We start from the raw sequence: 13,875 nt of genomic DNA, 5'->3' as shown, positions 1-13,875 counted from the left end.
AATGAATTTAAATTTTTTAAGTGACATTGTAATTCATAATCTAAGGTGAGTAATATAATAATCTAACATACAGAACACGAAAAACAGTATGAAGAGGTGTTTCCTATGTGTGTTATGTAGAGGTACATTTTTATGTTGATTTAGGATCAGTGACTCGCCTTTCATGGAAGCTATTGAAAGGAAATCATGGATCCATAAAAAAGTGTGTCCTAAATGTCCATTGTAGAAGTAATTTCTCTCACTGGGTCACATTACATGGAAGCTATTAAGAAAATGTAATTGTCTTTTATTACAATAGTTACATAAAATTAATGAATTACACATTAGCAGTCAAGAGTGTTACTTGAAATTTGTTCAGTATCATTTTCAGCATCAAGGTCTTGAAAAAGCATTTGGTGTGTGTGTGTCAGTTAAACTAATTTTATCTTATTTATGGTCTCTAAGTCGCGAAATATCCGTTATAGGCTTTTTATTCTTCTGTGGGATTCAATCTTTTTTCGTTTTATTTTAAACTATGTTGTTTTATTTTACTTCCTACCTCTTGACCGGAAGTCAGTCCGCCGCATTAACCTTCCCGCAGGAACAAGGAAATTGAAAACATTTAGCAGCGGCTGCTGTGAACAAGCCCCACCTCAGCAGGTGGATGTGACCCGCTGCACACTGGAAGGAGGTATGTCTTCATACAAACTATGTGAAATATTAAACACGTAACTGCAATAATCGTTTCTGTAATATTAACACTCACAGAGGACAACGGTTTAAGAAGGAAAACATTTTACCACTTCGCGAAGCTAGCCAGCTAGCAATAAGCTAACGATAGCTGTTAATAGATACACTGACAATGGGACGCGATTTGTTAGCTCCAGCTGAATGGAAACCTAAATAATACCCTACTTATGACATACATTTATAGACATAGATCCATAAAACCAAATGATATGTAGTTTTCAGACTCTCTGCTTCAGTAAAAAATCGCGTATTTTAAGTTACAATCAATGTGCTGCCTTCAGGGTCCAGTGCATCCAGTATTTATCAGGTTAAAACGGGCAACAACATGGGACTGCTGTCTGACCCAAACAGAAGACGGGCCTTGATCGGTCTGCTAACCCGCCTCAATGCTCCAATCTGGTGAGTTATTGGGCATTGAAAGATTAAAGTGCCAAATGTGCCTGCGTTTGTAACTAATGTAATTTCTGTCATTTTAATTCTCTCATCTTAGTGTGGTCTGCTACATGGCGGGTGTGGCCTGGTTCATGGGGTTAGCGTTTGAGCCGTTCACTCTGCGGACATACATGTCAGAGAATGCCATGGGGTCTACCATGGTGGAGGAACGCTTTCCAGCAGGGGAGAGGGCGCTGGCCACTGGCAGAGAGTTCTCAGCTCATAAGAAGAAAGCAGAGTAAGCAACAGGAAGCTACAGAGATGGACGAAGTGACATGAATGGAGAAGCCAGTATATGACTCTGTTTTGATCAATAGCACGAAGGGTCTGCATTGATTGACAAGTTGTTTCTCTGCAGTGGGATGCCTGTGGATTGGCTGGTGAGGACCATGCAGGCTCGAGGGCTGGAGGTGTTTACCCAGAGATTCGCTCGCACGCTGCCCTTCCCTGATGAAAACAAAGAGAGATATGTAAGTTTGTGATTGAAGTCTTTCGCTCACATTTCTGGTCTCATCGAGAAACAGACCTACTCCCTCCTCTCTCCGCTTAGATGGTAAAAGGGACAAATGTATATGGGATCCTTCGAGCCCCCAGAGCTCCACGGACTGAAGCTCTGGTGTTGAGTGCCCCTTGCACCCCGGGCGATAACAACAACCAGGCAGTGGGGCTGCTACTTGGCTTGGCACAGTACTTCAGGAGTGAGTACAAAACCCACGGCCCTCTCCGACATGCAAATGGCGTTAAAGTGGCATTTTTTGCTTAATGACAGTTATGATCCTTAATAGATCAAATTTACTGGGCCAAGGACATCATCTTCCTTGTGAATGAGCATGATCTGATCGGCATGCAGGCCTGGCTGGAGGGATACCACCACACCAACACTACAGGTAATCGCCACCGTTCTCCCAGTTTCTCATAAGAAAAACAACAAGACAGCATTCCTCAGTTGACTTTTCCTCTGTAATGGTGCATGTAGGTATGGACTGGTCTCCACTTCAAGGCCGTGGTGGTTCAATTCAGGCAGCTCTGTCCCTCGAGCTCAGCAGTGATGTCATCACCAGTATGGACCTGGTACTGGAGGGTCTCAATGGCCAGCTCCCCAACCTGGATTTAGCCAACCTCTTCTATGCGTTCTGTCAGAAAATAGGAGTCCTTTGCACCATCCAGGGCAAGGTGAAGGCTTGTGAAGAGATGTTACAGAGACCTGACACATTTGCTCTTCTGCCATGTATTTGGTGAGCAGAATGTTTCGATAACTTGAGGTTGTCTGTGTGGATGTTCCTATAGCTCCAGAGGAATGACTGGGACAGTGTGTCAGGCTACAGCCATTCAGTCCAGACCATGATGCTGATGGTGATGAAGCAGGCCAGTGGGAGGCCTTGGGGAGATCATGGCCTTTTCCTGCGATACCACATTGAGGCTGCTACTGTCAAGGGCGTCAACAGTTTCCGTCAGTACAAGACTGATGCCACCACCATTGGCAGGTCAGAGCAAGAGTATACTGACTTTTTTTTGGTTTATTTTTCTGTTTTAATGTGATTTCGTTTTCTCAATCTCAACTTCATATAATAACTAATTATTTTTTTTGTTCTTTCTTTTTTTTATCTAAATGAATATCCACTAGGCTCCTGGAAGGAATGTATCGTAAGCTGAATAACCTCCTGGAGCGCCTACATCAGTCCTACTTCTTCTACCTCATGCCGTCTCTCTCTCACTTTGTCTCCATTGGTTACTACATGCCAGCCTTCGGCCTCCTCGCTGTCATCCTGCTGCTTCGTGTATCCTTTCACAATTTACCCTTTTAGTTTGATTTAATCCGAAACTTCGACGCACAACAACAAATGTATCAACATCATGTACGTATTAATTACATGTCAACAGAGTGACGTTCACACTGGTATTGATACATGCTTGATTGCCAGATTTGCCCTTGACTATGATACAGGCCTTAGACCTGTGGGTTCAACTAGCGACTCCACCACCAAGAACAGAAGATGGAATCGCCGACACTGAACAGGTGAGAAACACACATCATTTCTAACGGGACAGAAACTAAACAGTTTACTTATCCTCAGTCTGTTACATCGCCACTTTAATCAAATCTGCTTTCTCTCAGCTGTCCAGTCCAGGAGTGCTGTCAGTGTTGACCCCTCTGGTGATCAGCCATCTGACTGGAGCAGCTCTGTACACCCTGCCAATCCATTTTCAGGAGATGGCTGTGGAACACTTCCCGGTGTCTGAGACCGAGGCTGTGGTCCTGACAGCCATTGCTGTTTACACAGCAGGCCTGGCTTTACCTCACAACACACACAGGTAGCTACTTGCACCTGCAACACACTGATTTTGCCATACACTGTATGTTTATTTTTCTTTTTATGCACCTTTAATGACACATTTTGCAGGTGTGTTAAACCACATGAAATGTCAAGTCATACAGTATTCTGAGCTGACTCTTGACTGTGTCCACATTACTATTACCTTTCTGTCAGAGGGAACCTTTTTTCTTATCCAAACCTTATACAAATATACTAATGTACCCTAATGTATACTAACCCTTAACAGTGAACTTACACAATGAATCTGAAAAAAAAAAAAACAGACAGGCACATACACTCTAAACTATGTGTGTGACCTCATTGTTGACATAATTTGTGCACACATTTCATTCAGACAGAGAGAATTAAGACAGCTTTAATGAGCACTGTGATGCAGGAGAGTGAACTGTTTCACGTGCTGTTTGCTGAAGGCTCCTGTCAGGCGAGGGAACGGAGCAGGGCTGGAGAGTGCTGAAGCTGGTGGCTGTGCTGTACCTGGCCGTGCTGCTGGGTTGCACCGCCCTCATCAACTTCTCCCTGGGTTTCATCCTGGCTCTCACCCTGGTGCCTGTGGCCGCCTTCATCACACCCCACGTACCAAAGTAATACACCTGCACAGACTCTTTGGCCGTTGTAGCTCTGTCCTTCTTGAGTCAAATGGATGTAAAACTTTACTCTCTTCCTTTTTTTTCTCCCCTTAGGGTTCTATCAGCCTTCATCCTGGTCATCCTCAGCCCAGCCTGCACACTCCTCTTTTCTGTATTTTTCTTCCAAGAGCTGCAGGAAGTGCCAGTCAGCTTCCAGGACGGTTGGTTGCTATACCTGTCAGTCATCTCGCAGGGCATCCTGGACCACTCCCTGTACGGCTCTCTGGTTTACCCCCTCATATCCCTACTGATCTATCCTTGCTGGCTGCTTTTCTGGAACATCCTCTTCTGGAAGTAAAAACCAGTCACACAGGACTACCAAAGGATCTGGTAGGTAGAAAAACACTCTGAGGTGTTCTCTCAGGTTTGTCTTCACTGTGGGAAATGTGAATGACAGTTAAATCTACTGGGGTGATTGCAAAAGAGGATTATCTATAGCTGACTTGGAATGAAGACAGTGACTCCCCTTTTGTTGGTCTTTTAATATCAATTTCAAGACTTTCATTCTTAAAACATTATAGAAAAGTCGGGTTTTCTTGACAAACCAAGCAGAATGGTTTGTACTGTACATCTCACCTACAAATAATATAAGTGGAAGCGGGGTCAAGTCTTTTCACAAGTAACTACGAATGTCATGGTTGAGTTGTTTTCTGTAAAAGAATTTGATTTAAAGAATTATTTGTGAATTTATTTGTATGTGGTACATAAAGAAAATTACTGCAGTTTTTTAGCTCTTTTATTTCATCAGACTTGGTGGTGATGTTTGAAGCTGCTGTTGAAATGTAAGAAACTACCGGGTTGGTTGGTAGTCTGCCTCCTTTTAAGAGACATCTGTTGAACAAGCCATCACTACATCGACTATTTTTTACTTGTTTTGATAACTTTATTTGCAACGTGTTTATTTCATATTTATAAAATGACAAATTAAAAGGCTAAAACGTTTGGTTTGTCATGTTTCATGCATTATATTGTACTCATTATGACAGCAAGTCATAACATTTCAAAACTGCACCTTCTCAGTTAAAGACCTTTTTAAATTAGACATTTTACACACAAACACATAAAACGCTGAATCACAGATCATCAAAAGTTGTCAAAGATAAAGTATGGAATATAAGCAACATGACTACCTGCTTCTTCACAACTCAAACTTGTGTGTGCAAAAACTGCAAAAAGGCTGGAGGTCAGTGATCTTACTCACCAAAGAACAGTGTGTATCACTGAGGTCTGACTAACGAGATGGATGCATTTTCTTCCTCCATAGCACTACTAGAGGTCAAGAACGCTGCAGGTTACCTTTTATTTACCAAAACACAAGAGACAGTTAACAGAATTATAGAAAAATGTGGTGGCAAGGATATTCTGACTCTTACTGTATGGGTCAAGCTCAAGACATTTCACTGAACAACAAACTTTGGTTGACATCAAGTTGTACATATTTTTGGTTTTCAGGCACTTTCTATTAAGTTGGATATTTCAAATTGTTCAGAAAATCTGAATTCCAGTTGTAATTATGATTTGGATGTTGACATTTATTAGTCAGGAACTCAGAATAACTCATATGTAATAAGCTCATAGTCCCAAGTTTGAAGTACTGGCTTTCTACTTATTTCAAACACAATCCAAGATAACTGATGACAATATCATCTGGTAAATAAGCACAATTTGCCAATCAAATCACTGTATATCAGTAGACACACAGGCTTTCTTTTAGTTCCATTATGTTTATTCAGCTAATGCATGTTTTTACAGTAATATGTACTGAAAACAAATCATTCCATTGCTGTCACAGCTCAAAGGGAATTGAGTAAAATTAGATCAACTGGTAAAATGTACATCAATTACTCAATGCATCTTGTTAAAAATAACAATTAATACAATGTTATACAAAAATAAAAGCACTTGACAACCCTGTAAACGTGACACACCGTCTCCTCTCCATGGCTTCCAACCTCATTTTGGCAGATGATGCACTGACATACAGAGCAAGGCTTCACCTTTCCTCTCACTTCACAGTTCGTAGAAACTCAGTCACTCATCTTCAGCTGCAATGCCATGCAAAGACAGTACATCACGTCTCTTCCCTAAAATAAATATTGGGTCGTCTGTGTTGTTTGCGCCACACACACACACACACACACACACACACACACACACACACACACACACACACACACACACACACACACACACACAGTAAAATAAATAAAGAGGTCAGGCCAAATTCAGATGTATGTCATGGTCAAGTCCAGATAAACGGTCAAAGCTGACGCTCTGTGTCTGCTGTTTGTCGTCTGAGCCTCGGCCAGTGCAGCTCTGTCATGCTACAGTGCTTCAAACGCTCCGGTCTTCAGCAGCCAGCCAGCTGCCAGAGGACTCTCAGTGCACTTGACAGTCTTTATGTGAGTATTATGTCAACATGTTGTTTGCATGTGAGTATGTGAGTGAGTGAGACATGGCGGCCAAAGAGCGACGCTGGGCAGTCAGCTGCTGCTTAAACCAGACTCTCCTCGATCCTCTCTCCTTCCTTTCTCCTTTGTGAGAGAATAGAAGACATAAAAGGGGGCGACTGTCAACAGAAGGAAAATGTTAGGAGGAGTAGTACAATAGAACTGAATACTGAATTACTGTGCAGTACCTGCTGGATGTGTGTGTCCGGTCTGGCTGTGGCACAGATTTCACAACCCGGACGGGACGGCTTGTTGATGAAAGTGCATGAGGGACAAGCCCACTCTGTCTGCTGAGAGGATGTAAGGTGACACAGATTTAAAAAGAATAATGTGGCTAATTACATTCTTCTCATAACATTTAGCTCATAGATACATTTCCTTCATCTATGTCTATATTTTTGCTGAATAGGGTTGGACTGAAATACATGGATACCAACACGTAGTTGGAACGTATGTTACTGCCATTAACTAACAATTATGAGAACAGTGTGAATCAGGTGGCAGGACTGTGTATAACTTCACCAGTGTGCACCCTCTCATTCAATGGCACCCTTGTCTCTGTGTGCATGAGATATAAACACATCCTCATCCTTTCCTCTCTCCATTGTGTGATTAAAAAAAAAAAACACCTTAAAGCTACAATTCAGCATACCATAAAAATGTACACGGATATGACAAGGATGGAACACCACAATTTTGTCCAACAATGCTGGAGCAAGTTAATTCTCCCCTTTTTAGGCCTACACCTCACAGAGTAGACTGGTAACATACCTGTGTTTTACTGGCTTTGTTGGGATGATCATTCAGCTGTAGATTCTCAATGTCGAGCACATCTTTGATGTCACCCGGTTTATCGCTTCCTCCACTTGTGCTCCCTGAAGTTGACGAAAACAATTAAAAAACACGTTTATAAAGCTGTGCGTTCTCTAGGTGAATTAAGTATTTATAACAAGTCAGAAAATATTGGACGGTGACATCTTTTCTGGTGTTTCTTCTCTACTTCAGCAAATTGGATTTTAGATTAAACAATGACTATAAGAAAGTGACAGTGTTTATATCCACAGAGGAACAATGTAGGATGGAAGGACTGATGGAAGTTTTATTGATTGTCTCACAATATTGCAAGTCCAAAAATAAAGAAAACTTTGAATAGCTTCAATTGAACATCTTTGTACAAAAATCATGAATCACTGACCACACATGGTCAGTAAACTGAAGGCGTACAATTCATGCACTGAAGTGAACATAACTCTAAATAAAGCCATTTTGTTTGAAATTTGTATGCAAATCTTTCAAAGTTGGCCTCTCCTTCTCCGGGTGCTGGCCAGCAGGTGAAAGCCAACCCCAGATTTACTCTTGGAAGGAGCTTTGTTCACTTGGCTTTTTATCTTACTATTTGTGTTCGCCATTCTTGTTGCTTCCTCTTGGGTGCGTGCTTACAATCTGGCCTGCTGGCTGTTATTGGCTGGGGGCTACACGCACACACACACGCACGCACGCATGCACGCACGCAGGCCAAAGGTTGATGCCCAGAAATGTTCAGAGCACAGCAAAATAAGAAAAGGGGAGATATAAGGAATAGGGGAGAGTCTCTGCAGATACAGACACCATCACTCACTGGTGGCCATAAGAGATGATTGAGAGAGATTATTTTTGTATGAAACTATACATTGTTTTTAAAAAAAATTTACTCATTCTATCTTTAACCTCATATTTATGGTTTAAAATCCAAAGTCCTGGAGCCAAAAGAATGAGAAATATGTCACTGTTGCAATATTTTCTGCCTTAACTGTGACAGTAAGGGTACATTTAGTGAACTCGCCTTGGTTGTTGTGGGGTAGCCTCGAGGGCAGCGTGCTGTATCCTCTCCAATCCTGAGATGTGGGGCCGTTGCCAGGTGGGAGGGGTGGGGCGAGGAGCGCGCTCTCCAGGTCCTGCTGGAACAGCTGCCGTGTAATGCGGGCTTGTCGGGCAGAGATCAGGTAGAGATACGCCGTATCGCCGTCCTTCTGCACCCCATAGGAGGCCAGAGACCTCGCCTCGGTGCACAAGCACTGACCGATCACCCAGCGCTGCACGCGGGGATGGAAGCCGTACTCGAGGAACACCTGAAGAACAAGAGCGGTGGGATTTAAGAAAGATAATCCACTACATCTATTTAATTATCGGTGAATTTATCATGTCTGACCTGTTGCTTGAGAGCAGCCACTGTCATGTAAGGAAAGACTTTAACTGTGACACAACAGGATGAGGACACGTCCTCCACCACCACAGATAAACTGCAACACAGATATGACTCTATAAATTGAAAATACACGTATCAGAGCGACCTTTAATAACTTTTCCACACTTTTCATTTCTCACCTGATCTCTCCATCTGCGTAGTTCTTTTCAGACAGCTGAATCGTCAGCACTGCTTTTTGTCGAGCCAGAGCGGACGCGTGCTGTGAAGCGGCTTGAGTGTCACCTGCTTCAATGGCCTTGGTGAGCTCCAAGCATAGCTCCTCTAAAATCAAAGAGGTGGCAATCAACAGTGACAGTTTTAGAACATGTTCTTAGCAGAGAAAGAGAAAACTCATGATGGCAGGCGGAGATACCCACCGGTGAGTGGTAGAGAGGCTGAGCTCCACTGCTCCACAGCTGCCACCGTTTGGTTCGGTCTGCCATCTGATTCACATGTGTTAATATTTGCGACTGTTGGAGGAGAAACGAGAAACTGCATTGCAAAAGTGTTTAAAGCGTGTGGCTGTCAACGCTACCAGTTTTTATTCTAGCTGAACTTGGCTTATAAAGGCCCGTCGTGCGTATGAGTAAAACCCTTTAATAACACGGAGAAGGATCAAACAGTTTTCATGTCTCCATCAGACACTAACATTTCCTTATGTGCATTTAATTTACACACATTATTCTTAAACTAGTAATTCCCCAATATATCCTAATGAATGATCCTAATGAACGAATGATTCATGTAGCTATGGTGCTTGGCCAAGGGAGCAACTACTTTTGCCCAAATCAGCCCCGGAGCATCCACAGCGGATGCCGCTTTACCTTGAAAGCTGACCTCAACTGTACGTTTCTAAAATATTTAATAGACATCAATGATTAACCTTAAGAGCTTAAGGTACAATACATCTGGTTTCTTTGTGTTTCATCTGAGGATGACAATTTGAAAGTGGTGTCTTTTGAGAATGTTCTTGTCTCTTTCATTTTCCCTCATCACCTGGGGCCACTGGTGACATGCTGTGCTGCTTTACTATATTTCTATTATATTTGTAGGAATCTCCCTTCCCCTTTAATATGAGACAGATGGGGAACCTGGTTAAAGAGAGAGTGGTACGACAACACAATAAAAGGCACTGAGATCCTGCAGTCACACGGTATAACACCAGGCCACCAGGGCGCTCCCATTTTTTAAAAATGTATTAGCTAGTTTATTATTATTGTTATAATTTAGACATATGAAAAAGAAATGCAATGTAAATAGGCCATCTAGCTGAAGCAAATGAGCATTTAAAATTAGAATGAAATAACTAAAACAAATGGATTTGGCTTAATAGTTAAAAATCTACATACATGTGTAATCTGGTTGTCTATTAAAAAATGATTAGGTCAGCATCATTATCAGCTAGAGCTGCAACGACTGCTCGCTTAGTTGTATGATAAAGAAAATTGTCCAACTGACCTCTATGTGCCTCTCTTAGTGATGACATCACCACTGTGGCCCACTCCTCGGCTTCACGGTCGCAGCGGAAGTTGAAGCGGATGCAGTCATGGGGCGGAGCAGCAAGACGCATCTCATGGCAGCGGGGGGACTTGACCTCATACTGCACTGAGCGCAGGTCAAACTCTGCAATGAACTGAGGCGAAAAAACAACAAAAACAAGTGAATCTCAAAGGGAACAGAATAAATAAATGAATAAATCTGGCAGAAATTTGGCAGTTGGCCAAATGGCCCAAATTATCAAGATAGTTGCAGATTAGTGTCCTATTGTATTAAGCAGATTCAAGGCCTTGGCAGATGAAGGTATTGCTGACAACCTTTTCTTAATTGTATATATACACACCATTAAATTTAACATGACCACGGAAAAAAATAAAAAGTACAAAATGTAAGAGCAAAATGTAACAAACTTTACAACAGTATTAGAAAAGGAAATAATCCCTCGAATTCTGGCAGAAAGCAAGTGAAATTCTCAGTCTACAGAGATTTTGCACATAATCTGCCCTCTAACATTCACTGTGGAATCATTGCAGGCACTGATGTCTGTTGTGGGTAGACAAAAGCAGCAAAGAGGGATTTGCCTCCTGCCAGAGAGTGTGTGTGTGTACAAACTGATACAACTGTGTATGAAAAGTCTGCCAGCTCAGACAGACAAGCTAGAAGAAGCTGTGATCAAAGGAAACCCATGCAAATCAGGAAGCTTCTCAACTGTCAGGGGGGAAATCTGTCTGACTTGAGACTCTACCAAGATGAAAAGCCGATTTTGAACGTGTCATATTTTAGGATAACAGCGCGTAGTGAACTTGACGAACAAAGGAGACGTTTGAGAGTAAAGTCAGTGTGGTGAGATGAGCAGAGCTGCCACGTAAGGTCAACTTCAGGCGTGATCAAACACGTGTGTCTATAGTTGGGATTGACGTGGCCATTGACGAAAAATCATCATGTGTAATACCAAAACAGAAGAAAGAACTTGTCCTTGTACTGAGATGTGTCCCAAAGTGTCGGAGCGGTGCAGTGCTGCAGTTACCTTAACGTAACCTGAAGAATCTAATGAGCTAAAAAGGAAACTAGAGTGGTCATTAACAACATTAATAACATTTAACTGAGCAGGGCTGCAATTTAGGATTATTTTCAGTATCGATTAACCTGCTGTTTATTTTCTTGACAAATCGCTTCAAAAATGTCAGAATGAAGCCGAAGTTGACCACTATAATTTCCAAAAGCCCAAGATGATGTGTCCAAACTGTGAGTCCAAAAGCCAAAAATATAAAGTTTAGAATCAGACATTTGACACAGAAAGCAGCAAATGATCACATCTGAGAAGCTTGAACCAGTGAAAACTTGGATTTTTTTTTTCTTTAAAACTGACTAAAACTAAAGTCAATTATCAAAATAGTGGCAGATTCATTTTCAGCTCATCATACAACTTTTTTTAAATAGAAAATTACTTTGAGACTATTTTGATAATCAATCAAATCTTAGGTATCAAGGTTATTTTAAAGGAGCACTCAACCACTTTTATAGTTTCTGTTTCTTCGACCAGGCTTGAAATAGGGGCATTTTAACATGAAGTTGTGTCTGGAGTCTGAAAGAAGCGAGCATTAACCAGACAGGGAGGGTCTAATGGTTCACAATTTAGTTGCACTATGGGAATTGTAGGACCCAGTGTTTTTCAGAGCTTGGGGCTTACCAGGAACTAAAAGTCAGGATACCTCGGCCTCAGCCTCAGCTGCTTCAAATTTGACCCCCTTTTTTTTTTTTTTTTTTACATTTTATGAAAGTGCAATACTAAATTGTTGAACTGCCCCTTTAACAGCTACCACAATAGTGCCGCTGCAAGACTGCAATGATCATCACATACCACAAAACAAAGCAGTTGAATGAAGCTTTATAGCTTGTTGTTGTTTCAAACAAACTTTTCAAACTAACTTTTAGCTGTGTGGTGGTGGTGGTTAGGCATCTACAGCAGGTAAATGCACTTGTGATCTGTGTTGAAAGTGGGTGTGCGGGGAGACAAAACTTCCTGTTAAGGTCACTTTTGTCCCACATTGTTTATTCATATCTGTGTTATTGTCTGCATCACACTCTCCTTATCTCATAGAAAAACTCTATTCAACAATCCCTATCAAATAAACAAGCCCCGGTTGAAAAGGTAAAGAAATCCACAATTTTCAAGGCCAAACCTCAGTTTTTCATATTGGGCTTGTTATTAGCTGGTGAGGGATTCTTAGATAGAGACTTCTCAAAAATCTGCTAATCTGGTAATGAAATCTGGTAGTTTCTTTGCTCGAAGAGTTGACAACTGAGAGAGAAAATTCCCCACTTGTCTCATTAAGACCAGGAGAGCCTGACTGCAGCAGTTCACCACTGTGCACTGTTTAAGGATTTCCCCTGATGATGTTGTGATTCTACTTAAACTGAATGTGTTGTAGTTTTTGGGAAAACTGACAATGAAAGTTAAACTAAAAGGCTTCCCGTGTTATTCAGATGATACTGTTACTGGAGTTCTTTCCAGATGATAATCAAGAAGGAAAATCTTTGCTGCTACATTGATTTTGGCGGACGTCTGTTTAAGTAAATTATTAGAACACTTTTGTGAAAGTCTTGTGTCTCGTTGCAGCTGCATGTCTTGTTATCCACACGCATTCAATGAAACTTGGTGTGATTTTATCCCCAAATCTGAGCTGCATGCATTGGGGCTGAGAGCTCCATAAAATGGCGAGTACAGGCCTGTGCTGGTATAAAATTAAAGTGTGAATCGCTAAAGTGGCTCATCACGATCACATCTGAGCGGGCACTGACAGCACACCCTCTGAACACACAGGTGTACGTGTGAAATCTCACCACACTGCGGTTTCCGCTCGTATCTCGCAGCGCCAGTCGGAACTCTCCGGCCCGGCTCGGGTCCATGCTGAGCTGAAGGCGCAGAGCCTCGCTGCCCGCACCGGGGAGGCACAGGGGCCGGATCCCGGAATGGCACACGGAAACCCGGACTGACATTAAAACAGTGCTGCAGCAAGCCGTCAGCGCAGGCCCGCCGCATGCAGCCTGCTGGGACGAGGCAGACACCGGGGCTGGAGGAGCCCAGCCGCCCGAGCTGAGTGCCATGTCGCGGACACCAGAGGCGGAACGAGGGTGTCGGAAGCCCCGCGGCGGGTGTTGCTGCTGCCCGCTGCTTCTGTTTGCTTTATAAGGTCCAGCAGTGTCGGAAGAGACCGCGTTTCTTCACGGGTAGGCTGTGGTTGTCTCCTCGCCTCGCAAATTCTTCCATATCGACCCGACCCGAGCAAACACGGAGCGAAAGAAAAACAAAACAGGAAGTAAAACGGTACGTCTATTATTTATGTCCGTAGGGAAACGTGGCCTGGACACATCCGACTTCACACTAGTCAATTCAATTCAATGGGTTTATTGTCATATGTACAGATAAAAACAAGTTTCACTGCACAATGAAATTCTTGCTTTGCCTTTTCGTCTTCAATGCCGCTTCAGGATAAAAAGAAATAGATGGAAAATAAACGATAGTGCCACAATAAAGCAATTCTTAAAAGTGAATGAAAGGCAGGCCTGGAAAATATTTC

General features: G+C 42.4%; 3 protein-coding genes across 4 annotated transcripts in view; 1 reads left to right on the top strand and 2 right to left on the bottom strand.

The window, feature by feature from the left end:
* Positions 1-13,875, bottom strand: part of wrnip1 (WRN helicase interacting protein 1) — a 64,806-nt gene that overhangs the window by 30,664 nt on the left and 20,267 nt on the right. The gene's annotated exons all lie outside the window — the stretch shown is intronic.
* Positions 620-5,064, top strand: gpaa1 (glycosylphosphatidylinositol anchor attachment 1). The gene is made up of 13 exons (XM_070845341.1): positions 620-670; positions 1,011-1,128; positions 1,220-1,399; positions 1,520-1,631; positions 1,712-1,859; positions 1,947-2,048; positions 2,138-2,334; positions 2,449-2,645; positions 2,786-2,939; positions 3,107-3,178; positions 3,278-3,474; positions 3,908-4,078; positions 4,178-5,064. Exons 2-13 carry the CDS (start codon positions 1,055-1,057, stop codon positions 4,419-4,421), a joined length of 1,848 nt encoding a protein of 615 aa, XP_070701442.1. The 5' UTR covers positions 620-670; positions 1,011-1,054; the 3' UTR covers positions 4,422-5,064.
* sharpin (SHANK-associated RH domain interacting protein) lies at positions 5,123-13,603 on the bottom strand. 2 transcript variants are annotated; one of them, XM_070845343.1, is made up of 9 exons: positions 13,139-13,603; positions 10,256-10,430; positions 9,175-9,267; positions 8,938-9,079; positions 8,762-8,852; positions 8,392-8,681; positions 7,345-7,444; positions 6,762-6,860; positions 5,123-6,657 (listed from the first exon to the last, which is right to left on the bottom strand). In XM_070845343.1, the coding sequence occupies exons 1-9, from the start codon at positions 13,400-13,402 to the stop codon at positions 6,607-6,609; spliced, it is 1,305 nt and encodes a 434-aa protein (XP_070701444.1). In that variant the 5' UTR covers positions 13,403-13,603; the 3' UTR covers positions 5,123-6,606. The 2 variants fall into 2 exon arrangements, with proteins under 2 accessions (XP_070701444.1, XP_070701443.1); XM_070845342.1 differs by having other exon boundaries at positions 5,126-6,657; positions 6,762-6,863.

Source organism: Pempheris klunzingeri, chromosome 15 (assembly GCF_042242105.1).
Source record: "Pempheris klunzingeri isolate RE-2024b chromosome 15, fPemKlu1.hap1, whole genome shotgun sequence".
NCBI classification, from domain to species: domain Eukaryota; kingdom Metazoa; phylum Chordata; class Actinopteri; order Acropomatiformes; family Pempheridae; genus Pempheris; species Pempheris klunzingeri.
Note: the sequence above shows the minus strand (reverse complement) of the source record. Positions and strands in the feature narration are given on the sequence as shown.